Below are 26821 nucleotides of genomic sequence, written 5' to 3'. Positions count from 1 at the left end.
TGAGATAGATACATGCTAATCAAATTAATTTTCTGGTAACTTAGGAATGAACAGCCAGATAATTTTAAGGAGGCCACCCAATTCATGATTAAAGATATTAATATCTTAGTCACACTTCAAAGTAAACATGATCCCACAATCGCCAAGCATACCAGGATGCAACAATATAGAAGGTTGAAATGCACTTGCCCTTAATTTACGTAGAAAAAGAGAACAGGTGCATGTAGTTCAGTTGTCTGCATCTGTAGAGCTATACAAGTTTCACCCACAACGTGCACATATGTTAGAAGCAGTTGAATGGACTGCTCTAGGTTTTGCCTTCTGCATTAGTGGTAGATCCAGTTCAAAAACATTGTGCAATGCCTTCACGCCTTCCTGAAGCTCATCCAAACTGAAAATGCAGAGGGTCATACTCGAGCAAAACTCAAATGTGAGGTATAGTATTCAAGGTATTTTCCCTTAGTAAGACCTCATTAAAATTACCAATACCAATAGGGAAAACAAAATCTACTGATTAAGAAGAAACCAGAATGGACAAGGCGGGGGAAAACAAGTGTATTTAGGAAAGAACAAAATATGCCTCTCTGGTTTGGGAGCATTCAGAATAATTTGCTATATTTGTTAATGTTATTTATAGAAATTTATCATATACAAAAAATAAAAAATAAAAAGGTTGGGCAGCTTAATGAATAGGCCAGGTAAAAAATAGGGAAAGCAACGAGAGGGCATGAGGGACACCTTGCTGGGCTAGTCTAGCTGATTGGAGAGGGCATAACACCTAAACTATAGACATTACAATGAACTTAGCAAAGTTATCTATTCAGGCACCATGGCACAACAAAGATTTAGGCCTACAAATTTGACCAGATGGATGAGTAATCCATCCATCATAAAACTTCAACACCAGAAAAGTTCAAATATTAACAAATAAATAGGCCTTCATTCATTTTTTGTTTGCCTTAAGATAAGCAAAGATATGGTCAGACTAAAAATATTTTACTAAATTAACAAACATGCCAATCAGTGCTTAAATCGGCCAGAACTTTTGAGCAAATCACTAATAGCAACCAAGCAGAGCTCATGTTACCAGACTAATCAGATTCTCTTGGGAAACTCAAATAACAGAAAGGTCTGTACAAACAGATAAATGCCAATGCCACCACAGGCAATGAAACTCTGGCATTTGATTAAGAATCTCCAGACATCAGAGAATATAAAAAATTTTGATAAATTATCAAGGATAGTGCTGGAAACATGATGGAGAAAGGATCCAAACATGTTTCAAACAAAAAATTGGCACATAATTAAAAACTGGGAAAGAAAATTTGGGTCTTAAAATAATAAGAAGTTTTCTAATTTCAAAAAGAGTCGGCTCTTTTTTTTAGACCAGAAAATATATAGTCATGGTTTTCAAGCGTATGTTATTGAAGCTTATGATTGAGATAACTCAATAATTGCTCAAAAACAGCCCTGAGAATTTTAAAATAAAAGGAAAATGAAAAAGAAAAAGAAAAAGAAAAAAGAAAAGCTCCCTTCATTTGGAATATCTTTTCATTAGTCTTTAAAAATGACTACAACCTTATAAACAAACTTATCATGGCATACTCCATATTGGGTAATTATATAGTTTTTAATGAACAGATAACCCTGAAGGGCCCGAACAGAAAAGTGTTCGATTCTAGAATCAACTCCTAGATCCAGTTCACCATAATACAATAAAAGCTGCAGGAAGTGCACAAGTGCACAACAATAAGAGTTAATGTGCCTTCACCTGCACTGTTTACAATTGTTGCAAAGGTAAATTTTTTTAAAAAGTAAAACTAGAAAGGAATACAATGTGGATGAGTCAACTGACGGAGGATTTTATATCAAAGGGATTGTTGAAATGGTGGCAGATGGGTGCTGGAGGCAGGGTTTTCTTTCCTCTTTCTTTTTTGTGTCCTTTTTGGGTGGAGGTGAGGGTTGTTATTGGTAGTGATAGGGCTGGAACTGCGGATTACAGCTCTGATGATTTGGAACTGTGGGTTAAAGTTCTGGTATCAATTTGATGAATAGCAGACAGAAGGGGAGGAGGGAAGGAAAAAGAGAAAGAATAACAACACACTTCCTGCAGAGGAGAATGGCACTAAATTCAAATCCATTTTCCAAGTCTATTGGTCAATTATATAATTCTGATATTAAAGACTTCACAAACTTGTAAAACAAGAAAATAAAAACAAACTGAAAATATTACTTTCCTAACAGATAAACAATATAGAATCTGCTAATTTAGAACTCAATAAAATAATAAATAAATAAATAAACAAGTGAAAAGATACGAAAACAAGAAAATAAAAACAAAGTGAAAATATTACTTTCCTAACAGATAAACAATATAGAATCTGCTAATTTAGAACTCAATAAAATAATAAATAAATAAATAAATAAACAAGTGAAAAGATAGGAAAAAAAAATATAATATCCTAAAACTGAGTCAATAACCCCAAATGCCTTCATATTGCTCATGTCTGACCTCTTTATATTATCCATCATTAATTTATGAGACAAGCAAGTTTTACTGTTCAATCAAAAGCCACTGATGGATTAAAATAGTAGTTTACGTCAGAGAAATTTCAAAGGCAGGGAAGCCTGGTCGGATTCTAATTCATGTTGGACAATTTGTTTCTTTTTTGTCCTGTGCATCACACCATATCAAGACCCAATCTAGGCATAGATTTGAAAAAAGTACATTCTGTTCAAACCTAATCTCCTAGCTCAAGCTAGTTGAAAATAAAATGCAGCCCTAGACTCGAGTGTCACATAAACAATGTCAAAATCTCATATGCATGCCAAGCAATGACTTAAACTTTTTCCAGAGAAGCAGATCCAAAAATTTGCACGACTGATGATAACAAAAAGTTCAATTAAAAATTTAACACCAGCTGTCAATCCAACTCAGTACAGCTTTCCCTAGTCTTTTATTAATAAGAACAAAATTTTAAATAAAATTTATTTTTAATAAGCATAATATATAAAAAAAATTTCAATAGAATTCCTTTTATTAAAAAAAAACGATTTTTTTCTTTCTGAAGTGCAATTATGCAACATAAAACTTGTTTTTAAAAGAAATGTAAAGAGATTTTTATTTTTTTTTTGAAGTGTGAAACAAACAATTTATTTAGTTTATAAGATAAACTTTAGACCTCAATAGATGAATATAATATAAGTAATGTTAAAACCAAACTAAGAAGATATTGAAGGCAATTAAATACCCAAATATGACTGTCTTTCAAACAGTTTTCACTGCTAAGGAGTGGAGATCAAAGAGATGGCCTATAGTGTAAATCTGGATATATGAAGAGGGAAAGGACTGTTTGAGATGACTGCATGACGACAAATGCTTACCAGAGTAAATAATATTTCATTCAAGCTTGCTCATACTTTACTGTAAAATAAAATGTTCAGAAGCTTAAAAATAGTACCGTAAAATAGATAGTTTATTCAGATGCATGAGTTCCAAGACAACTAAGTGCCAAAAAATGAACAGTCATGAATGCAATGAAAAAGTTCCACAAACATAGGCATAGTTTAAGAAAAAAAAGTATAAAAATGGATACATTCATGAGCGGGCTTGTGTGCAAGTAAAACATCACCACTAATGACTGCGACAGTAAGAAGAGCAATTATGTTGAAGCCAAAAACACTAGGATGTTCACAAAGAAAAAAAATCTATACTATGGCAAAATATTTCTATAATTTTGAAGATGTTACAGTAGAAAACACAGGATAGTCAAAAATGCCAGTGCAGCCAACTGCAAGAAATTAGAATGACACTTGCCAAGATGGGTTGAACCAAGACCAATTTTTTTTTCTCTTCTTTTTTCCTTGTTACTGTCACCACTCGATCATAGTGACTCCATTGTGCAGTATGCTTCAACAAACCCCCAACCAATCAGTATCATTTCAACCCTCTAGGTTCATTTAAGATTTGCTCAGATGTTGTAAAATCAAAATTTGAATATAAGTCAACAAACTGAGTTAATCCATCATCTATAAGGCAGTTATGCTGGCCAAAAAATGATAAAATAATTTTTGATAGCCTAAAACCATGTCAAGCATCCTCACCTCACAGAAAGTGGAGGAGTTAATCTGATAATAGTGTCATGTGTGGGCTTAGCAAGAACTCCTCTTTCCTTAAGCTTTAGACAAATATCATAAGCAGACACCGGGAATAGGGCCTTGCTGTTGAGCTCCACAGCATTGAACAGTCCTTTACCTCGCACTTCCTTTACAAAATCTGGAAATTGCTGCTGAACCTTCATTAGCTGATCTCTAAGCTCCTGCCCCAGTTGAGCAGATCTGTACAATAGTCAAATATCAAACAAAACAATTAATAAAAACAAGTGGGGAAAAGGAAAGGTATCCACAAAGTTAAAATATGAAGGAAGGAAAAGTAAACTTGTTTTTATCAAAAATTAGGATTTATGGAGCACCCAATTTAATAAAACATCACTGCAACCCAATATCGCTGGAATGGTGGCCTTGCTTAGCTCTTCAAGCTTTAGTCAATATAAGTTCAAAATAGATTATCCTGCACTATGGTATTGATGCAATGCTTATTAATGCATAACTATGGCCCAACACTGGACAATCACTTGTTGTCAACAAGTTTGGATGCAGCTTTTTAGCTACTTTTGTTCAATGTCCCAAAATCCAGTCTTCCAATTGCTTACAAATTTAAGATATCCTTTATTGTTACAAATAATAATCATAAATACCATATCACATTTTGATATTTTATGTGGAATTCATAACGTACAAATTTCTTACTTTTCTGTTCATTGTTAGGGATGTAAGTGTAACAAAACCGACTGAAACCAAAAAAGCCAACTGAACCAAACCAAAATTGGTCAGTTTTTTTTATTTCATACAGTTCGGTTCAATTCTGTGTTTTATGAAATCAAAATCCAAACCAAACCAAGAAGGCATATTTGAATACCAATTTTGAAATTTCTAACAAATGTAATTGATATAATTTTTCATTTTTTTTTTAATATTTCCCAAAAAAATCAAATCAACAATTCATTTTTTAGAAGGAATATCCAATTATATTTCAAGTAAGAATTCAGCTCGGAAAAAAAATTGCAAATTAAATACGTATAAATTAACAAGGTACGCTTTAGTTTTTAAAGGCATAATCAAGGCCAATTATAATGCCAAACCGACCAACACAAACCGAACTGAACCAAACCAGCTCAGTTCTGTTTTAGACCACCATTCAGTTCAGTTCAGTTCATAAACATTATGAACCAGAGAATTTGGTTTTTACACCCCTATTCATAGTGTTGAAAAATCTAAACTACTACAATATGCAATAGATTTTTTACCTTTCAGCAAGTTTCTCATCTCTGATAACTTCTAATGAAGCAGAGGCTACTGCACTTGCCAAAGGATTACCACCAAAGGTGCTGAGAATAATTAAAGATTAGAAGTATAATTAGATTCTACAATACAAGGCCAGACAACAACATCAAATCTAGCAGAAAAAGAGAAAAACATATAGAAACTGGAAAAATAATTATTTGGTAAAAAAAATTTAAAGCCCAAGAATACTCATAGAAAGTTAACATGATTCATATCTTTCTTGTGTTGATTTTTTTTTTTGTCAGATATGAGTATGGCAAGTAAAAGCACTTTTGGTCACGTAACTTTTTAAAATTTTCTATCTCCGCCACTGTTGATTTTTTTTCCCAATGTGTTCACTGAACATTATAAATTGCAGCGATTCATATGCAAACCTGATTCAATTACCGGACTAAAAGTTAAAATTGGAAAATTGCAATGATTTTGAAAGAATAATGACTGATATTGCAACAATTTAGAAAGCACAATGAATGAAATTGCAACAATTTTATAAAGTACAGTGACTGAAATTGCAACAAATTTAAGAATGTAGTGATCACATTAGGGACAAAAAAAGATTTGCACTAAACAGAAAATTTTAAGAAATTCAGTGACCAAATATCCATTTGAGTATGGTTGCACATTTTCTTAGAAAGCCCAATGGGCTGCATCCCCTCCTTTCTATCTCTTCTAACACAATACATATGAACTCATACTTTGAAAAAAAAAAAAAGAACCCAGAAACACATTCACAATACATAGTACTTGCCAAAAAAAAAATCAGGAATCACATTTGTATGGTCAATTGGACACCATGGGTCAGAATCAAATCTTAGCCCCACATCTTAACCCAATTACAACTCTTATAGAAACCATAAAGCCTTATTACATCATTCATTCAAACTAAAAGGATATAAGGAATTTATATATGCAACCTAGGGAGTTAATATGGCCTTTAAAATCTCTAGAAAACCAAAAGTAGAACGGCAATTAGCAAAAGGTAAAATTTTAGGAACTAATTTGGTTGAAAATTATGTTGTAGCTACATTAATTATATTCATCATTTTGCTCAGGAAAAACCAATTATATTTTAAATAATATCCATTATCAATTTTTTCTGTTATAATTTATAATTTCATGCTCATAATGCATTTGTTTCATAGGTTTGTAAGAGAAACAACAAAACAAGACCTGATACACCACCACACCATGTTAAATAAGGCTTTGGGATGGCAGGATGCAAGGTCTTACAGACGGTCCACCACAGAATGAATCTAAACCTGCTAAGACATGGACCTGCCGCTTCCTGTTTGTTGGCCTTCTTTTCCACTACTTTTTTCATGAGCCAAAGTGGCTGCTTCTGGTTTTGGGAAAAGAACACTAGCACTGTTTATAAAACTATATCGACATCAACTGTGCCACTCATCATCAAACCCAAACCCACCATCCAGCTATAATTGTATGCAATCTAGTTTTGAATTATATTGGACAGATGGCTGGAGTTTCATATCTTGACCAACATGGATAAGATTTTCTACAACCAATACAGCAATTCGGAATGAAAAATAGTTTTGATTAAGCAACAGGATTGGAAAAGAAAAATGAAAGAAATCATTAAGTAAATGAAGCAAGTAGAACTGCAAACCTTCCATGCTCTCCAGGCTGTATGCATAACATTACATCTTTATCAGCAAGTACAGCACTTACAGGTATCACTCCACCACCCAATGCTTTTCCTAGTATCTAAATAAGAGACCCAAAATAGAAGTCATCTTCAAGAATAGTGCCTTAATGTAAGATGTCACTAAGATCATTGAGTCACTTTTGAGTCACTACCACATGAACAGGCACAGCAATCCAAGGTGAGGAAGTACACAATGCTCACTCAAAGAATATTCATTATTATAGAAATGAAAATGCAATTTTAAAGGCATTTCAAGATATCATAAATGCATCAGGAACTCACAGCTCATTCAAATATTCATGGAATTATGTTTGTGCATGCTGATGGACACGTACCACTGAGAAAGCTAGACCCTTCATTTGGTTTCTCTACTAAGAAACACATTGAAAGGGTTATCGTGGTGAAGGATAAAATAGTCATCTTCCATTAAAATTAAAATTTTATATTTAGAACCTAAAAACCACAACAAAAGCAGAGTCTCATGAGTTATTCTACAGTTGTGCTGTATGCTCATTGCATGCGCACCACCTCTAGTTAAAAAAAAGAAAAGAAAATGTCTCACTACAATTTAACATGGAAGGAATCAAAGTGACTTGCCCAATTGTTGTAAACCTGATTGCAATTATATAATTACCTGGTGATTTGGAAAACCATACTATTTCATAATATAGGAACAAATAGCATCAACTTCAACCAAAGGGTCCAGGGTACTCATAAAAATAAATAAAGGGCCTTACGACAACATCTGGGTGAACTTCTTCCCAATCACAAGCCAGCATTCTTCCTGTCCGTCCTAAGCCAGTTTGTACTTCGTCTGCAATCATTAGAACATTATATTTCGAGCAAACATCCCTGACAAATCTTAAGTATCCATCCGGAGGAATGATAACCTAGCAACATGAATTTTTAATTTTTAGAAAATAGAAAATAAATTAAGAAAATAAAAGATGAACGCGAATATTAAAGGAAAAATAAATGCCATCTACATCCTGTATGTCCTAATAAATAGTCAAAACACATGCAAGGGCCTTAATATATACAGAAGGGGCAACAGACATCATTAATTGACTAAAAGAATCCTGCACCAAGAATGATATACTCGAATTGACAATATGATGAAACCCTAAGCATTGATTGGGATGTTACTTGTTGGGGAAGTGGCTCATATTCAGAGCGAATCACATGTACAGGAGAAAGCTATGTGACGCAAGGGACAAAGGGACAGAAGCAAGGTGCAGCTGGAGGGTGAACCGTCGACGGTTTGGGGCCTAACCGTCGATAGTTTCAGGCAGTAGCTGCAAAGAGTATTCTTCTATTCCAAACTGCCGACGGTTTGACCCCATCGACGGTTTCTGTGGGCGCAAATTACGTATTTTCAAATCAAGGGCTTGCAGATTGAGCTTATCTGGAGGATTTTCCTCCGAGAGATTGCTATAGATGTAGTTTATATATACTAGAACACTTCTGTACGTATTGGGTTCATACTTAAAACAATATTGTAACCCAAAGATTGCAGCTTTAACATTGATTATAGTGAAACCAAGGTTGCTACTCCCGTGGACGTAGGCTATTGCCGAACCATGTAAATCTTGTGCGTTCTAGTTGTTTTTTTAATTCTTCTTATTATTATTGATTGCTTTTCGAGTATATTTCATCATTGAGTGATTACATTAATGGTTGTTGATTGTTTCGTGTTTGATTGTGTGCTTCCACTGCGCGTGTTCAAGTTGAACGAATATCAAGAAGTGGTATCAAAGTTATTGGTTCTACAATGGTTAGGGTCTCTTTGATTAAGTTCGTTGTGAACAAGTTTAATAGAACTGATAATTTCGGGATTTGGCAACAAAGGGTGAAGGACTTGCTAGTGCAACAAGAAATGGTGAAGGCGTTATACAGAAAGAAGCTGGACGACATGAACGACGCAAGTTGGAAGGAGCTTGAAGCAAAGGCGGTTTCCACAATCAGGTTATGTATGGCCGATGGATGAGGACTCGCCGGCGGCGGTTTGGTTGAAACTGAATCTTGAACAAGTTGTATCTTAAGCAAAAGTTTTATTGGCTTAAAATGGCAAAGGGTTTCGGACTTGACTTAACACATCAACACATTTAATCAGATCATTAGTGAGCTGAGGCGAGTTTATGTGAAGTTCGAGGAGGAGGACAGGGCGTTGATATTGCTGAATTCCCTAGTTACGTTGCCTACATACAAAAATCTAGTAATGACGTTCACTTAGGGGAAACAAACCCTAATATTGGAGAACATCATGAGTGCATTACTGAGATCCCATCAAAGGAAGAAGGTCAACAATGAGGGTTCACATGGTGAAGGACTCGTGGCGAAGGGTAATCAGAATCGTGGGAGGGACAAATCCTAGAGTGGACCAAGTGGTAATAAAACTCAATCCCGAAGGAAGAAGAATGTTCGTTGTTTTAAGTGCAGGAAGCTAAGGCACATAAAACCGGAATGTATGGAGTAGGAGAAAGGAAAGGCAAAATCTCAAGAGGGTTCGTCAAAATCCTTAAATGTAGTTGAAGAAGGGGACTCGAGGGGTAGTGATGGTGAGATGCTTACTGTTTCATCAGGGTTCAGAACGCCTCACGGGTTCTTGGATCTTAAACTCGGGATTTTCTTTTCACATGACGTCCAACAAAACCTAGTTCACCACTTACAAATTGGTGAGTCTTGATTCCAGAATAGGAAACGATGCGGCTTACAAAGTTATTAGAATGAGAGATATCAGAATCAAGATGTATGACGGTGTGGTAAGGACATTATGTGAGGTAAGGCATGTACCCGATCTACGGAAGGGCGTGATATCATTGGGCGCTTTGGATTGTGACGGGTATAGTTACAAGTCCAAAGGCGGGATGATGATGGTGTGTGATGGCGTATTGATGGTGATGAAAGGACAGAGGATAGCAAGGAATCTCTATGTGTCACGGTCCGACTTTTCACACCGTTATGAAGGGTCGTGCGGCGCTAGTTAAAGCACTCTTGCTTAACTAGCCAGCCTATCGTTTACCAATATTTATCCACGAAGTAATCAATTCATGAAAGTTGTGGCAAACAAGCAGTAAACATTGAAGCAGACGTAATTCACTAACAAATCCTCCGTTGTCATGGTGTACTTAGCGAAGGAGGCAAGTAGGCTAAGCACATTGACAATTGCTAATGAGTTTTACAATGACTGATGAACACTCACCCTCCCCTAAAGAGCTTTCTGGGTTATTCTCACTCTGGCACTAGGAAACATCAAAGTGACCAAGGAGTCATACTGCCTTATTTGGCTTACAATGAAATAAATACTAGAAAATAACCCTACACTAATATTTACATGATGGAAAGTGGAAACCCATCCCAAACACACGAGGCAAGCAGTCATAGGCAAGCATAATGCCCTGAACAAGCTTAGCTCGTGACATTCTCCCCCACTTATGTGGTCGACGTCCTCGTAGACTTTGACGCCAGGTACACTTCGACTTCGTCTATGAACGGTTGCATATCTTCCGCAGAAACCCAGCTAATTTCTTCATCACCAAGGCCTTTCCACTTTACTAAGAATTCCTACCGCTTCTTCCTTGAGGATGTGAACTCTCTGTCTGCAAGGATATCTTCAACTTCACGTCTATCAAGTTGCACTGTACTCACTTCTGCTCTGGCTGACTAATTTCTGCTCAGATCGTCAGTGTCGGCGTTGTACAGCTTGAAGCAGCTGACGTGAAACACAAGATGCACTTTCATCCAAGTCGGAGGGTCGAATTTGTAGGAGACCTTCCCGACTTTGGCCAAGATGGGGACTAGTCCTTCATATTTGCGAAGTAGTCTCCTATCTCATCCTCGTAGTGACCTGACCTGTTAACAAGCACCAAGTCACCTACGTTGAAGTGATGCGGTCTTCTCCCCTGATCTGCCCACTTCTTCATCCGCTTAGTAGCTTTCTCTAGCTCAGCATTCTGTCTCCATTCTTTGGTAAAGACGTGTGCCCTAGGACTCTTTCCTCTGTACGGCTCATCCACTTTGTGAGGTAACAACGGTTGCCGGCCTGTAACAAGCTCAAAAAGACTCTTGTTGGTTGTGGAGCACTTTTGGGTGTTGAAACAGAACTGAGCCACATCAAGTAGTTGCACCCAATTCTTCTGGTTGGCGTTGACAAAATAGCGCAAGTACTCTTCAAGTAGCCCATTGAATCTCTCCGTCTGTCCATCTGTTTGTGGGTGATAACTCGAAGAGATTTCTAGTTGTGAACCGAGGATTCTGAAAAGTTCTGTCCAGAAGTTATCGGTGAATCTTGAGTCTCGGTCACTAACAATGTTGTGGGGAACACCCCAATATTTCACAATATTCTTAAAAAACAACTGCGTTGTCTCCTCTGCCGAACAATACTTCGGTGTGGCTATGAATGTACCATACTTCGAAACCTGTCTATAATAACAAGTATAGACCCTGCGTCTCCCACTCTGGGCAGGTTGGTGATGAAGTCCAATGAGACACTTTCCCACGGTTTGGATGGTACTGGTAGGGGCTCCAACAGCCCAGCAATTTTCCTCCGCTCCACCTTGTCTTGTTGGCAAGTGAGACAAGTTCGAGTATAATCAATCACATCATCATGCATATGCGGCCAATAGTACCCCCGCTTCAGAAAGACCAAAGTGCGCTGCCATCCTGGATGTCCGGCCCACATGGTATCATGACATTCTTTCAACAATGTCTTCCTCAGATCACCTACTCGTGGCACAAAGAGTCGGTTACCATGGGTCATCAATAATCCATCTTCCATCCAGAACTATCGTGCCTTCCCTTCTTCGGTAAGTTTCATTAAGTTCTGCGCAACTGGATCTTTGGTTAAGTTCTCCTTGATGCGCTCCCGCATCGTTGTGGTAACAGTACTTGAAGTCAGATGTGTTACCATTTGTAAGGCCGCCAGCTTGGCCTTTCTACTCAGTGTATCCGCGACTTGGTTCAATCGCCCCACCTTGTGCTCAAATGAGAAATCAAATTCTACCAAGAATTCTTGCCATCGGCCCTGCTTGGGTGTCAGCTTTGGCTGTGTGAAGAAATGGCTAACACCTGAATTATCTATTTTCACCACAAACCTTGACCCAAGTAAGTAATGCCTCCACACACGGAGACAATGTATCACCACTAGCATCTCCTTCTCTTGAGCTGTGTACTTCCGCTCTGCTTCACTAAGCTTACGGCTTTCGTACGCAACAAGGTGCCCCTCCTGTACCAAGACTCCTCCAAGGGCGAAGTCTGATGTATCTGTCTGTACCTCGAAGGGTTTCATGACATCCGAAAGAGCCAGTACCGAATCTCTCATCATGGCATCCTTCAAGTCATCAAAGGCTCCCTGGCACTCCTCTATCCAGTTCCACCCATGACCCTTCTTTAGTAGTTCTATCATAGGGGCCGTTCTCCGTGAATACCCCTCTACGAACTTCCTGTAGTAGTTGGCAAGGCCAAAAAAGGAACGCAACTCTGTCACTGTTGTTGGGATCTTCCATTCTTGAATTGCCCTTACCTTCTCCATATCCATTCTGATGTGACCTTGTTCAATCACATAACCAAGGAATTTGATGCTCTGCTGAGCCAAAGAACACTTCTCTTTCTTCACATATAGACTGTTCCCCTTCAGCCTATCGAACACCTTCCGCAGATGCTCTTTATGTTCCTTCAGAGTGGAACTGTAGACAACAATATCATCCAGGTATACCACGACAAACTTGTCAAGGTACTCACGGAAAACCTTATTCATCAAGGTACAAAATGTTGCAGGCGCATTCGTCAACCCGAATGGCATCACCAAGAATTCATATGCCCTATACCGTGTCACACAAGTAGTCTTCGGCTCATCCTGATCAGCAATTATCACCTGATAGTAGCCTAACCTCAAGTCAAGTTTAGTGAAGTACTTGACGTGACTCAACTGATCCAATAAATCAGCAATCAACGGAATAGGATAATTGTTGCGCACTGTCACCTTGTTGAGCACGCGGTAGTCTACACACATCCGCAGGCTCCCATCATGTTTCTTCTGAAACAGCACCGGTGCTCCAAATGGTGCTTTGGAAGGGCGAACATATCCCGCTTCCAATAATTCATCAAGTTGCTTTCTCAATTCTGCTAACTCTTGAGGCGCCATCCGATATGGCCCTTTTGCAGGTGGTTGCACTCCTGAAAATAACTCGATCTCATGCTCCACACCCCGTAGTGGAGGTAATTCATGAGGCAACTTATCTGGCATCACCTCCTTGTACTCATCCAACACCGCTTGGATGGTTGTAGGCACCAGCTCTTTGCCTACTTCTTTATCTACCACCACCGTGGCTAGATATGTCTGCTCTCCCTTCCTCAAACCTTTCTTGAGTTGTATGACTGAAAGGAACTTCCCATCGTCTCCTTTCGTTGCAACAGCTTGCACCATGCACGGGTGATCTCCCATCAGACATAGGGAACCAGCCGAAGGCATCAGCACTGCCTTCGTTCCCCTTAGGAACTCCATTCTCAAAATGACTGAAAAGTCATCCAATGGCACTGCTATGAAATTCACATGACCTTCCCACTGCCCAAGCTTCACAGTAACTTGTTTGGCTACTCCCAGAGTAGGTCGGGCTATAGAATTAACTGCTTTCATGTGTCCTGTATCCTTCTCTAAGGATAAGTTGAGTCTCCAAGCTTTTGGTTGCGAAACAAAGTTATGGGTAGCCCCGGTATCCACCATAGCGCGGGTGCTCTTCCCATTGATTCTCAAGTCCACAAACATTAGCCCTCTGGCTCGTGTAACATTTGGGGCTTTCGCCTACTTTTCCAATGCGCTCACTTGCCGCATTGCACCCATCCTCAGGGTCACATCTTCTTCCCCATCATCTTCCAGTGCCTGTTCGACAATGGAAGCCTGTAAAGCATTAAGTGATGCCTTGTGAGGGCACTTAAAAACTCTATGAGGACCTCGACATAGGAAACACTCAAGTTTACCCTTTCCCTTGGGTGTGTTGAACCCTCGAGACGACGAAACTTCCTTTGAGGTTGATGCTTTATAGTCGGCTCCCCCACTCTTGGGTTTGCCTTTCTTGAAAGACTTTCCATTGTTTCCCTCTCCGCCAGATCCTTTGGACGAAGTGGTATTCTCCCCAGGGTAGTCAGTCAAGCGTTCTGCAGCAGCTTGTGCGGTAGACAAGTCTTGAACTCTTTGTCTATGAAGTTTAGTCCTTGCCCACGGTTTCATCCCCTCTAGAAAATAGAACAACTTGTCCTTCTCCGACATATCCCGGATATCCAACATCAAAGTAGAAAATTGTTTCACATATTCCCTAATTGACCCAGTATGCTTGAGGTCTCTCAGCTTTTTCCTTACATTGTACTCAACATTTTCAGAAAAGAATTGGGCCTTGAACTCTTTCTTCAAGTCTGCCCAACAATCAATCACACAATTTCCATTTTCAATGTCATTGTACTTAGCACGCCACCACAGTTTGGCGTCACCCACCAAGTACATGGTTGCAGTATCCACTTTCAACTATTCTGAGGCCATCCTCACAGCGCGAAAATATTGTTCCATATCAAACAAGAAGTTCTCTAACTCTTTAGCATCACGGGCACCCCCATACGTCCTGGGTTCAGGTACCTTGGTCTTACTAACTTCTGGAGTGTTGGAGTTCCCCATAGCAAGAACCATCAGATTCACCTTTGCATCCAGATCAGCCATCCAGACCTGCAAAGTTTCCACAGTGTGATGAAAGTCCTCTGACATTTCACTTGTCAAACTTGCTTGATGCTACTGTGATCCTATCACTTCATCAAGAAGTCCCCTCAGTTGGGCCATCTTGTTGGCTATGTTGTTGGTTATCTCTTCAACTTGTGCTTCCAGTGCACTAATTCTTTCAGCGTTGTTTGGTGCCATAGTCACTTACCAAAGCTTCCCAAATCCCACAACGAAGGCAATCGAATTCACGTTGCAACTCAACCTTGTGCTCTCACCAAGTGTCACCGACTTGGCTCTGATACCAAATGTCATGGTTCGACTATTTTTACACTGTTGTGAAGGGCCGTGCGGCACTAGCTAAAGCACTCTTGCTTAACTAGCCAGCCTATCGTTTACCAACATTCATCCACGAAGCACTTTCATTAACATTCATTCAGATAGCAGCGGAAATAGTAATCAATTCACGAAAACCGTGGCAGACAAGCAGTAAACATTGAAACAACGTAATTCATTAACAAATCCTCCGTTGTCATGGTGTACTTAGCAAGGGAGGCAAGTAGGCTAAGCACGTTGACAATTGCTAGAGAGTTTTACAATGATTGATGAACACTCACCCTCCCCTAAAGAGCTTTTTGGGCTATTCTCACTCTGGCACTAGGAAACATCAAAGTGACCGAGTCGTCATACTGCCTTATTTGGCTTACAATGAAATAAATAATGGAAAATAACCCTACACTAGTATTTACATGATGGAAACCCATCCCAAACACACGAGGCAAGCGGTCACAGGCAAGCATAATGCCCTAAACAAGCTTAGCTTGTGACACTATGCATTGCAGGGTAACACAATTGTAGGTGGAGCTACAGCTGAGAGTTCTCAGTCAAGAAATACTGTTTTGTGTAATGTAACCAAACACAAAACGATGGGTATTCTTAACTACATTGGTGTGGATTTTTGGGGACCAATGAGGGCAGTATCACGGATTGGACATGGATATTTCGTAAGGTCATCTACATTGTTGATGAATAAGGTAAGACAATTAGTTGGACTTATAAAACCCAAAAGATTTGGTTTGTAATATAGGATGGTTTCTCATGGCTGCAAATAGTTGAAATAGAAATTAAAAAAAAAAATGTAATTTCCTGTTGGCTGGGTTCAATTCAAAAGCTTACATACCCCAGCCTCTCCCTGAATAGGTTCAAATAAAAATCCAGCTATCCGATCTCCATTCTCTGCACTCAATAAAAAGAAGAAAATTCAAGGTTTTGTTAGATATACAGAATATTCTGCCCATCCTGAACAATGGAATTCAAAAATATGTCAAAAGACTACATGATTATTCATACAGATGGATCTCTAAAGAGGAAATGCCTATGCATACAAACCTTTAAAAATCTTTTCAAGGGCAACTTTGTCGCCAAAATCAACTTTGAGATGACCAGGCAACAAGGGCCCAAAACCACCCGTAGCCTCATTGTCACAGCTCATAGAAATAACAGCCAATGTACGACCATGGAAGCAGCCACAACAAGATACAATAATAGCCTGCACGTGACTTAGTTTAAGTAGACCATTCATCAACTATCTCATAAATTCAACTAGGTTCTCATAAGACAACCGTACATTTGATTTGCAGAATGTCTATTCTTAAGAATAGAGTACTTGTAATAGATTAGTAACAATTAGTCATACAAAAAATTATGTTGATACCATAAAGCAAATAACAATGAGAAACTTTTTATGAGTCCATAACAAGGAATAGACAAGGAATAACTATTCCATATTTCATCATGGGAATGTTTATTCCTTCTTATTACATTATGAATGAAATAATAAGAACATATAAGGAATAGCTATTACCTACATTTCCAAACTTTTCAATGTATTCCATCTTAGACCCAGGCATAACTATTCTGAGAACCAAACGAGCCATAAAGAACAGCCAAAAATAACACTACCATTTCAATCCACAAACCTCTAAAAAACTAGACATCAGAATTCAGATCCCACAATAAACTACCTCAGGCCCAAAAGTTTAAGTTGATAGGGAATGGACCAACAAAGCACATCAAGCAAACAAAAAGAATTCTAATCAAATGAGGTTATGTGACTAAATCATTCCTACCTTTTAAAGCTGTACCTTTGATCCATGATCCTAAATCAAACAATAAGGTTCAATCGCCTTGCTTGTGGATCCGCATTTGTGGATTCATTGTCGTCCAAAAATAAAGCAGTAACATTTATTCTTTTTTTTTTTTCTACTAGAATATATCAGTATTGTATCTACAGGGGATCCCTCTTTGCACAAAATACAGAAGCACTACATGCAGTACTTTCAACAGGCCCCTCTAGTACTTGAAATATGGCTTTTCTTCAGTTTTTATACGAAGAAGTTTATAGCCACATATTTGTACAGTTATACTATTGTATTTTGTCTTCAAATAGCAAATAGCTGTAAATGTCTAATTATTTTACATGAATTGATAACTAAATCTAGTTTAGCATGCACATTGTGGGTGTAAATACACCATATAATCACAACATCACATCAATCCTCCACCAGAAGTCAGTGCATGAAATAAAAATTTTTCTTCCCTTTATTTTAGACAAACTAAGCTTTAAAATTTTCAACTACAGGGATGTCAGCAATGGGAAAAGAATCATTACAGGGATGTCAAACCAGAAGAGTATGGTGACTGTGGTATGCAGCAGCCTTTCACTTTCTACTCTTCCTCACACCCTCCCCCCCAACCCCCCAGCCAGAAAGAGAGATAGAGGGCAGGGGAACTAGCCAAATTGTGTGATCCTAACAGAAGGAGCTTTTAATACTTAAGTAGAATTTTAAGATTGTTGGCCTTACAAGGCTTAAAATCTTATTTTGATGATAACAAATCAAGGGACTTTAATATGCCTTTAAAGTGGTGATGTTTCAAGAATCAAGTATTAGAATGTTCAAGATCAAGTAATCACAAGAGTACATTGTAAACCTACAAACAAGTGATTCAAACAAAGCTCAAATCAAAGTTTGACAAATACTATGAAAGCTCAAAGAATGTTGAAGTTCAAAACAAGATGAACTCAAAGCAAGGACATACATGAAGACTTCAATAATTGAACGTTTTAGAGTCTTAAAGGAGGTCTAATGTAAGTACTTCAATTTAAAGTTCAATATGAATGCATTGAAGCCTTTTAGGAATAATAAAGACCTAGAGAGCTATTTTTAAAACCTTGAAAAATGTTTTTCAAAGTTATAAATTAAAATGCCCAAAGAGCAAAAAGAGTTTTTGAAATAAAAGTCTTTAAAAAAACAAGTTTTTAAATGCTCAGGCATCTGACCTAAAACAGACAAGCGACTGACCTTTTTATGTTTTTGAGATTGGCAGACAGAAGGGTGTCAGGCGCCTCAACTTACCCTAGCAGGCGCCTGACCTTGACAATTGAGGCGACGGACCTTGTTTTGCCAAGCGACTGACTGTATACTGACTTTTTAAACAAAACGGGATTTGAACAAGACAGGAGCCTAACCCTTTTAAGACAGGCGTCTAACCCTTTTAAGACAGACGACGGTCATTCGAAACTTTTTAAAAGTTCAAAGCGGGAAGGTTTCTAAATTTGGTTTCTTGGGCTCCAAATTTCCTACAAACTTGGGAAACACTTCAAGTAAACTTGGGGAACAAGGAATACAATTTTAAACTCTATATATAGCCCCCAAGGCAGAGATTTTAAAACACCAAGAAATTATTCAGCAATTAAATACTCTCAAGTGCTCTCAATTCTCAAAGGCTATCTTGCTCACATCTTGCTGATATTCTCTACTGAGTTTTTGCTAAAATTCTCACACCAAAATTGAGCATAAAATCTAAATCCTTCAATCATAGAAAGATCATACTGGTGATAAGTTTACTTTGAGCTTCATTTTCATTGCATATTGATATTTACTTTAAAGTATACTCTGTGCTTAAAATTGTACTAATCTACTTTTTTGAGAGTGTCATTGGACACCAAATTGTTTCTTGTTTCTCTTGTAATTTTTGACGGTTCAAGGTTGGTTGAATCGTTGTACCGAGCATGGGGTATCGCTTGGAGAGGGGGCTCCACCCTAAAGGAAATGATTGTAATGGTTTGTTCCACCCACAAAGGAACGTTATAGTGGAATCCTTAGGTGGTGTTACCTAAGGTGAGGACATAAGCTAAGTATAAGCCAAACCTCGTAAAAAACTCGGTCTCTCTCTTTCCCTAAACTCTCTTTAATTTTTTGCACAAATATAACTGCGTGGTTGTTAATTTCAATTCTATAAATTGTGTGGATTGGATATTAAATGAACCAAAAATTAATTTGACTTTGGGATTACGGAAACCAAACGGGAGTACGTTGGTTGATCAATACTTTTTTCGGAAACCATAAGGGAGTATGTTGATTGATTAACACCCAAGACTCCTTAATTGAAAGTTTATTTAAAATCTGAGTTTTGGAAGAGTATTGGAATTTTCAATTGTGCTTCATTAAAACAAGGCTTTTATCAAACTCTACTTTGAGTTACCCAATCGCTGAATATTGGAAGCTTTGTTGAATTTATTCTTTAGTGTGAACCTTGTTGTGGTTATCTTGTTGAGAGGATTGAATTATTCAAAAGCTGAAAGCATTACATTGTGAGTCATTGGTTTGTGTTGATTGAATCAATCTATTGGTTGGGTGTTAATTGACATTACTACAAGATCAAATTGATTTACTCATTCTTAAAGTTTTAAAAGTGAATATTGATTTATAGCTGATATCATAATTCAAATTATCCTTATTTGAGTACTAAACTTACAATAAGTTGAGAATCTATAAAAGGAGTTAAAAGAAACTTTTAAAACCCAATTCAACCCCCCCTTTTGGGACTACACCTTAGTTTTCAATTGGTATCAGAGTGAGGTTGTAGCAAATCTTAACCTAGAAGCTACACAAAGATCTTTATGGCACACCTACGCGTATCTCCCTTTGCCAAGGGTCAATCCTCATATAGACCTCCTCTCTTTTGCAGAGTCAATTATAATTTTTGGAAACAACGAATGAGGATATACCTGCAAACCATGAATTGGAAAGTTATCACACATGGTGACCTTGTCCCTACCAAAAACATAGATAACAAAGAAATACGTAAAGAGGAAAAAGAGATGACCGACAATGACCATAAGATGTTGCAAGTAAACTCAAATGCTACGAATGCTTTATATTGTGCTCTTAATGTAAATGAATTCAATAGGGTCATGGCATATAAATCAGCTAAATAAATATGGGATAAACTAAAGGTAACCTATGAAGGAACGGTTGATGTTAAAGATAATAGAATCGATATGCTCACAAACGAGTATGAGGCCTTTAGGATGAACTCGGATGAAACCATCACTAGTATGTACACTAGGTTCACCCATATAATAAACTCTCTCAATGCCTTAGGAAAGAATTACTCAATTTATGAAATGATCCGAAAAATTCTTAGAGGACTTCCACCGATTCGGGAACCTAAGGCCACTGCAATAACTTAAGGAAGAAATTTGAAAAACACCTCCCTAGATGAATTAATAGGTTCTCTACTCACTTATGAGATGGCAATAAACGAAAGAAGTGAAAAATCTAAAAACAAAGCCTCAAGTGAAAGCTCTAGAGATGAAGATGAAAAGGTAATGGATGATAACGATATAGCCCTCATAACCAAGAGACTTGCAAAAATCCTTAGAAAGAAGAATAAAAGAAAATTCCGAGACTCAAAATCAGATGAAGAAGAAACTAATAAGAAAGAATCTCCTACATGCTATAATTGCAAGAAAGTTGAACACATAAAATCAGATTGTCCACAACTTAAGAGGAATTCTAAGAAGAAAAAGAAAAAGAAAAAGGCAATAAAAGCCACTACATGGGATAATATTAGTGCAAGTAGTTCAGAAAGTAAATCAAGTGACCAAGAAATTGCTCATACTTGCTTTATGGCATAGGACGATGATGAAAAACAAAACTCCTCATCAAAACCAATGATGAGAGTATGTCATCTTATGAAGAACTACAAAGTGAATTATTCAAAGCTCATAAGATTTTAGGTAAAGTAACTAAAAGATATACTTCATTGAAAAATAAGAATGAAGCTGTGATAAAAGAATTAGAATCTAAAAATCTTGCAGAAAGAGAAAAAGGATCTAAAAATCAAGAGATTAGAAAGCAAAAATGAAAAGATGATGAAAGAACTAGAAGATTTAACATCTCAAACTTCGATTGAAAAAGAAAAATGCCTAGTCATTGATGAACTTGAAAGCAAAATAAATCAGATGACTAAAGAACTAATAAGGCTGCAAGCTAACAGCAAAGGAATTAAAAATTCAGAAATACTTTGCCTTGAAAAGAAAATTGAGGATCAAAATAAAATAATTTACAACTTCATTAGAGAAAAAGAAAATCTTGATAAAATTATTTGTGTACAAAGAATGTCCTTGAATAAAGAAGGTATAGGATTTAATGGAGTTGAGAATACAAGGAAAAAGAACCCTTACATGGGGTACTTTGCAAAAGCCTCCAAAGATTATGCTAGCACCTCTTCAAATGCTTACACTCACACCATATGCTTCCTATGTAAGAAGAAAGGAATGATTAAGTTTGAATGTCCATTAAAGAGAAAGGGTGTGAAAACTCAACAAGTTTGGAAAGTAAAAGAAACATCTCTTGTTAAACCATCCGGACCCAAGAAAGTAAGGGTACCAAGATAAAAAGCCTAGTTCACAATCTAAGGACTCCAAAGATATTAAGATTAGTCATTCCCTTTTTAGAAATTAAAAAAACCTAAATCTATACTAAAATGAAAAGGGATGCCTCCATAGCCTACAAGATTCAAGATAGCCAATTCAAATATAAGAAGAAAATTTCTCCTTGTTCAATATATGGAAAGCTACTTAATCCAATTTAATACAAGGATATTGAACTAGTTGAAATGGAAAATCTTAAAGAAGAGTTTATGAGATTATTGATAATTATAATATCGATACAAATAAATACAAGAATAGTATTGTTGGCCAAAAATCAAAAAAGCTTGGATTGTACAAGACTTAACTTAGAAAGTATTGAGATTTAAAAAGCTATATAAATTTTGGTATTCATATGCAAAAGAATTATTTGAAATCAACAGAAAGAAAATCTAAAGCAAATTGAGCTTATTACGTAAGAATCTCAAATAAGGAATAAGGATAAGTGTTTGAAGAAAGCATGAGCATGAGCATACAAATCTAATGGTAATGCAAGATGCATATATATTTTGTAAAACTAAACACTAAGCTGGGTTGAAATATTATTTTTTTGTGCTTAGTTCTATTATTTGTTTTTCTCTTGACCATCTTAGTTCACATGCTAATGTTGGATTATGTTTTATACTTTTTTTGGCATGATGAATAATGGATGATCATGTTTTAATTGAAATATATGCTGACTTATGGACCTTGTTATTGTGATCTAAATGCGGAATTTATTTATCTTTAGTACTTTTGCATAATATTTCTTTCGACTTATTTTTTTATATATAAAAAGGGGAAGAAAATTTAGCAAAACTGAATGTAAGCAAACTGAGCATGAGCATGGCATGATAAATTCAAAAGCATGATTGATAATCTTGACACCTTCATGAATACATAATTTATACTTCATGAATAAAATTATAAATTTATTGAATATGAAATACATTTCATTCAGGGGGAGTTAGATTTGTTATGTAATGATATCATGACTTATGGAAATTACTGAAAAATTTGATATAAAATCGTTTGTATTTTATCATGTTATTTTGTATGCATGATGAATGCAAAGTTTCCGTTTTGTACCTTCACTTGATATATACTTTTGCTTATGGTTGCTCTTTGCCTTAACATTTACATATTTTTCTTGATATCTTACTCTTTTTTATTGATGTCAAAAGGGGGAGAATTTTTGAGCAAAAATTGAGCATGATACTAGCATGACATACCTAAGCATGTATATTGGCTCAACTATGCAATGATGTATATGAGCATGATAATTAATCTTGATATTGCAAATATTGTTAAGTTGATGCTTATTGTAAGGGGGAGCCTTTTTAAGGCTTACTCATTTTTGCTCCTTATTTGTCATCATAAAAAAGGGGGATATTGTTAGCCTTATAAGGCTTAAAATCTTATTTTGATGATAACAAATCAAGAGAATTTAATATGCTTTTAAAGTGGTGATATTTCAAGAATCAAGTATTAGAAAGCTCAAGATCAAGTAATCACAAGAGTACATTGTAAACCTACAAACAAGTGATTCAAACAAAGCTCAGATCAAAGTTTGACAAAGCTCAGATCAAAGTTTGACAAATACTATGAAAGCTCGAAGAATGTTGAAGCTCAAGACAAGATGAACTCGAAGCAAGGACATACATGAAGACTTCAATAATTGAACGCTTTAGAGTCTTAAAGAAGTCTTATATAAGTACTTCAATTTAAAGTTCAATATGAATGCATTGAAGCTCTTTAGGAATAATAAAGACCTAGAGACTTATTTTTAAAATCTTGAAAAATATTTTTCAAAGTTATAAATTAAAAGGCCCAAAGAGCAAAAAGAGTTTTTGAAATAAAAGTCTTAAAAAAAAAAACAAGTTTCTAAATGCTCAGGCGCTTGACCTAAAACAGACAGGCGACTGACCTTTTATGTTTTTGAGATTGGCAGACAAAAGGGTGCCAAGCGCCTCAACTTACCCTGGCAGGTGCTTGACCTTAACAACTGAGGCGACTAACCTGGTTTTGTTAGGCGACTGACTGTATACTGACTTTTTAACCAAAACTGAATTTGAACAAGACAGGCGCCTGACCCTTTTAAGACAGGCGACTGCCATTCGAAACTTTTTAAAAGTTCACTGTGGGAAGGTTTCTAAATTTGGTTTCTTGGGCTCCAAACTTCGTGCAAACATGGGAAACACTCGAAGTAAACTTGGGGAACAAGGAATACACTTTTTAAACTCTATATATAGCCCCCAAGGCAGAGATTTTAAAACACCAAGAAATTATTCAGCAATTAGATACTTATAATTGCTCTCAATTCTCAAAGGTTATCTTGCTCACATCTTGCTAATATTCTCTACTGAGTTTTTCCTAAAATTCTCACATCGAAATTGAGCATAAAATCTAAATCTTTCAATCATAAAAAGATCATGCCGGTGATAAGTTTACTTTGAACTTCAATTTCATTGCATATTGATATTTACTTTAAAGTATACTCTGTGCTTTAAATTGTACTAATCTACTCTTTTAAGAGTCATTGTACACTAAATTGTTTCTTATTTCTCTTGTAGTTTTTTACGGTTCAAGGTTGGTTGAATTGTTGTACTGAGCATGGAGTATCACTTGGAGAGGGAGCTCCACCCTAAAGGAGGGATTGTAACGGTTTGTTCCACCCACAAAGGGACGTTATAGTGGAAACCTTAGGTGGTGTTACCTAAGGCGAAGACGTAGGCTAAATATAAGTCGAACCTCGCAAAAAACTCGGTCTCACTCTTTTTCCCTAAACTCTTTTTAATTTTTTGCACATATATAACCGCATGGTTGTTAATTTCAATTCTATAAATTGTGTGGATTGGATATTAAATGAACCAAAATTTAATTTGACTTTGAGATTATGGAAACCAAACGGGAGTACATTGGTTGATCAATACTTTTTACGGAAACCATAAGGGAGTACGTTGATTGTTTAACACCCAAGACTCATTAATTGAAAGTTTATTTAAAATCTGAGTTTTGGAAGAGTGTTGGAATTTTCGATTGTGCTTCACTAAAACAAGGCTTTTATCAAACTCTACTTTGAGTAACTCAATCGCTGAGTATTGGAAGCTTTGCTGAATTTATTCTTTAGTGTGAATCTTGTTGTGGTTATCTTGTTGAGAGGATTGAATTATTCAAAAGCTGAAAGCATTACATTGTGAGTCATTGGTTTGTATTGATTGAATCAATCTATTGGTTGGGTGTTAATTGACATTACTACAAGATCAAATTGATTTACTCCTTCTTAAAGTTTTAAAAGTCAATATTGATTTATAGCTGATATCATAATTCAAATTATCCTTATTTGAGTACTAAACTTACAATAAGTTGAGAATTTATAAAAGGAGTTAAAAGAAACTTTTAAAACCCAATTCACCCCCCCCCCCCTCTTGAGATTACACCTTAGTTTTCAAGGTTATTTACCAAAGCGTAAATAATACTAAACAGATGAACATGCATCTCCTACCTCATCTTTAGGAATTTTTTTCTTCTGGTAGCCCCATTTCCTGGCCAATTTCAAAGCTGTTTCCACACCCTCAGCCCCGGTGTTCATTGGTAGCACCATATCGTAGCCAAACATGCTAGTCAAATGCTCTGCAAATACAGGAAACCTATCATTATAGAAGGCTCTAGAGCTTAGAGTGAGCCTTTGTACCTGTTCCACCACTGCATTCAAGATCTTTGGATGGCAGTGTCCCTGCAGCGAGGAGTAATAAAGTCAGACAATATTATCCATGTCTAATCCAGACCATTGAACACTTGCAATAAGTATATTCAAGGACGTAATCTGCTAAAGAAACGAGCTTTTCCATTACCTTTGCATTTTATTCAGGTGGGAAGCACAACAAGCTACTTTCCAGTGTGTCAAAAAATAAGTGGCAAGCCCTCATCATTCAAATGGTTTTAAAGCGATAAAAAGTTCCCAAACCCCAATTAAAAAGTGTGACTTCAGTGGTAATGGGGAAGGAAAAGTTTGTGTTCTCAAGCCGAACGAAAAAGTTGAATCAGGCTCTGTTGGAACAATGCCATAACATAAATTAAACAACTGATTTTTTCACCTGATTAACAGCAGAGTAAGCGGAAAGGAAATCCAGGTACTTGTTGCCTTCTGGATCCCATATAGATGATCCCTTTGCTTGAGAGAACACAACAGGAATTGGGTGGTAACTGTAGTTTTAACCAAAAAAGTGACTTAGGTAGGAACTTATCCACCAAAGGGACGTACAAAAATAAAATAAAATGAAAAACACCATAGCAACAGAAGGGTGTATACGCCAGAATGAACTTTACCCAAAACTAACAAAATATGTACTTTATTTTTCGTCGCCAAACAGTAGCTAATGTAGGATAGTCTTGAATGTTTGTTCATCAATTCATTTAATCCGAAGAGACTATGGCATAAAAGGTCGCCAATAAGGCCATAATTTTCGGAATAGTTAAAAGACCAAGTTGTAATTTTTTCCTTTCGCGGATGATTTTAGACCCTGAGGAAAAGGAAATCGTGACTCATTTTGTAGAATTTTTAGAATTAAAAAAAAAAACTAATTTCAAGAGATCGGGGAAAAGAGAGAGATATATAATAAATTACTGATTAAAAAAAAAAAACGAAGGGTGATTTAGATGTGAAACAATGAAAATTGATAATTGTTAACAAACACGTGCAACAGGAAACGGAATTTCAGGAACCCGTACAACATGGTTTGGAAATTTCAATTGGACATTCAAAGCATACCCATAAGGTGAACATGCCGCAAGATTTATGAAATATGTACATTAGCATTCAATCACATTAACATCTATAGTAGCAAAATTTAACATTCTCCCCGGAGAGAGAGAGAGAGAGAGAGAGAGAGAGAGAGAGCTGACTTGTGAGCACTGTGTTGATACTCCATGTTGATAAGGTCTTGAGAAGAGGAAGAGACGCCTTCGGGAAGAGCACCACAACTCCTTCCCCTCCCGATTCCGTTCAAGATACCCTGCAAAGGTCTCCCGGGAGCCATTGATGACGCGATGAAGCTAAAACCGAAGATACTGATTCTGGGTACTATTTTACACTCGATACTCTTGCCGATTACCCACCAAAATCCCAAAAGAGATTACACGAGTCTCAAGAATGTTGATAACCCACAGATTTTCCTGATCTCAAGCCGTACTTGATTGTAGTTACGTATACGTAATGGGGACCGGATTGCCGATTTGCTTTTTCGATAGCTTTTGAAGCATATCCCACTAACGGACACATGCTCTTTTATAAAATACT

The 26821-nt window shown here is 36.8% G+C and overlaps 1 protein-coding gene across 1 annotated transcript; it reads right to left on the bottom strand.

Annotated features, from left to right (window-relative positions):
* Positions 1-26821, bottom strand: LOC131144978 (ornithine aminotransferase, mitochondrial-like). The gene is made up of 10 exons (XM_058093980.1): positions 26428-26821; positions 25620-25728; positions 25028-25258; positions 16155-16314; positions 15946-16001; positions 7804-7956; positions 7028-7125; positions 5367-5447; positions 4105-4338; positions 1-391 (listed from the first exon to the last, which is right to left on the bottom strand). Exons 1-10 carry the CDS (start codon positions 26559-26561, stop codon positions 262-264), a joined length of 1386 nt encoding a protein of 461 aa, XP_057949963.1. The 5' UTR covers positions 26562-26821; the 3' UTR covers positions 1-261.

Source organism: Malania oleifera, chromosome 12 (assembly GCF_029873635.1).
Source record: "Malania oleifera isolate guangnan ecotype guangnan chromosome 12, ASM2987363v1, whole genome shotgun sequence".
In the NCBI taxonomy this organism is placed as follows: Eukaryota; Viridiplantae; Streptophyta; class Magnoliopsida; order Santalales; family Ximeniaceae; genus Malania; species Malania oleifera.
The sequence above is the reverse complement of the archived record's forward strand: the minus strand, read 5'-3'. Positions and strand labels throughout refer to the sequence as shown.

Bases quoted from the DNA above. Each gene is read 5' to 3' on its own strand.
- LOC131144978 (XM_058093980.1), bottom strand. From the start codon at position 26,561: ATGGCTCCCGGGAGACCTTTGCAGGGTATCTTGAACGGAATCGGGAGG. The intron at 25,729-26,427 runs GTCAGCTCTCTC...TTAAAACTACAG, and splicing joins TATCAACACAGTGCTCACAA to TTACCACCCAATTCCTGTTG. The intron at 4,339-5,366 runs GTAAAAAATCTA...ACTATTGTACAG, and splicing joins GATGAGAAACTTGCTGAAAG to ATCTGCTCAACTGGGGCAGG.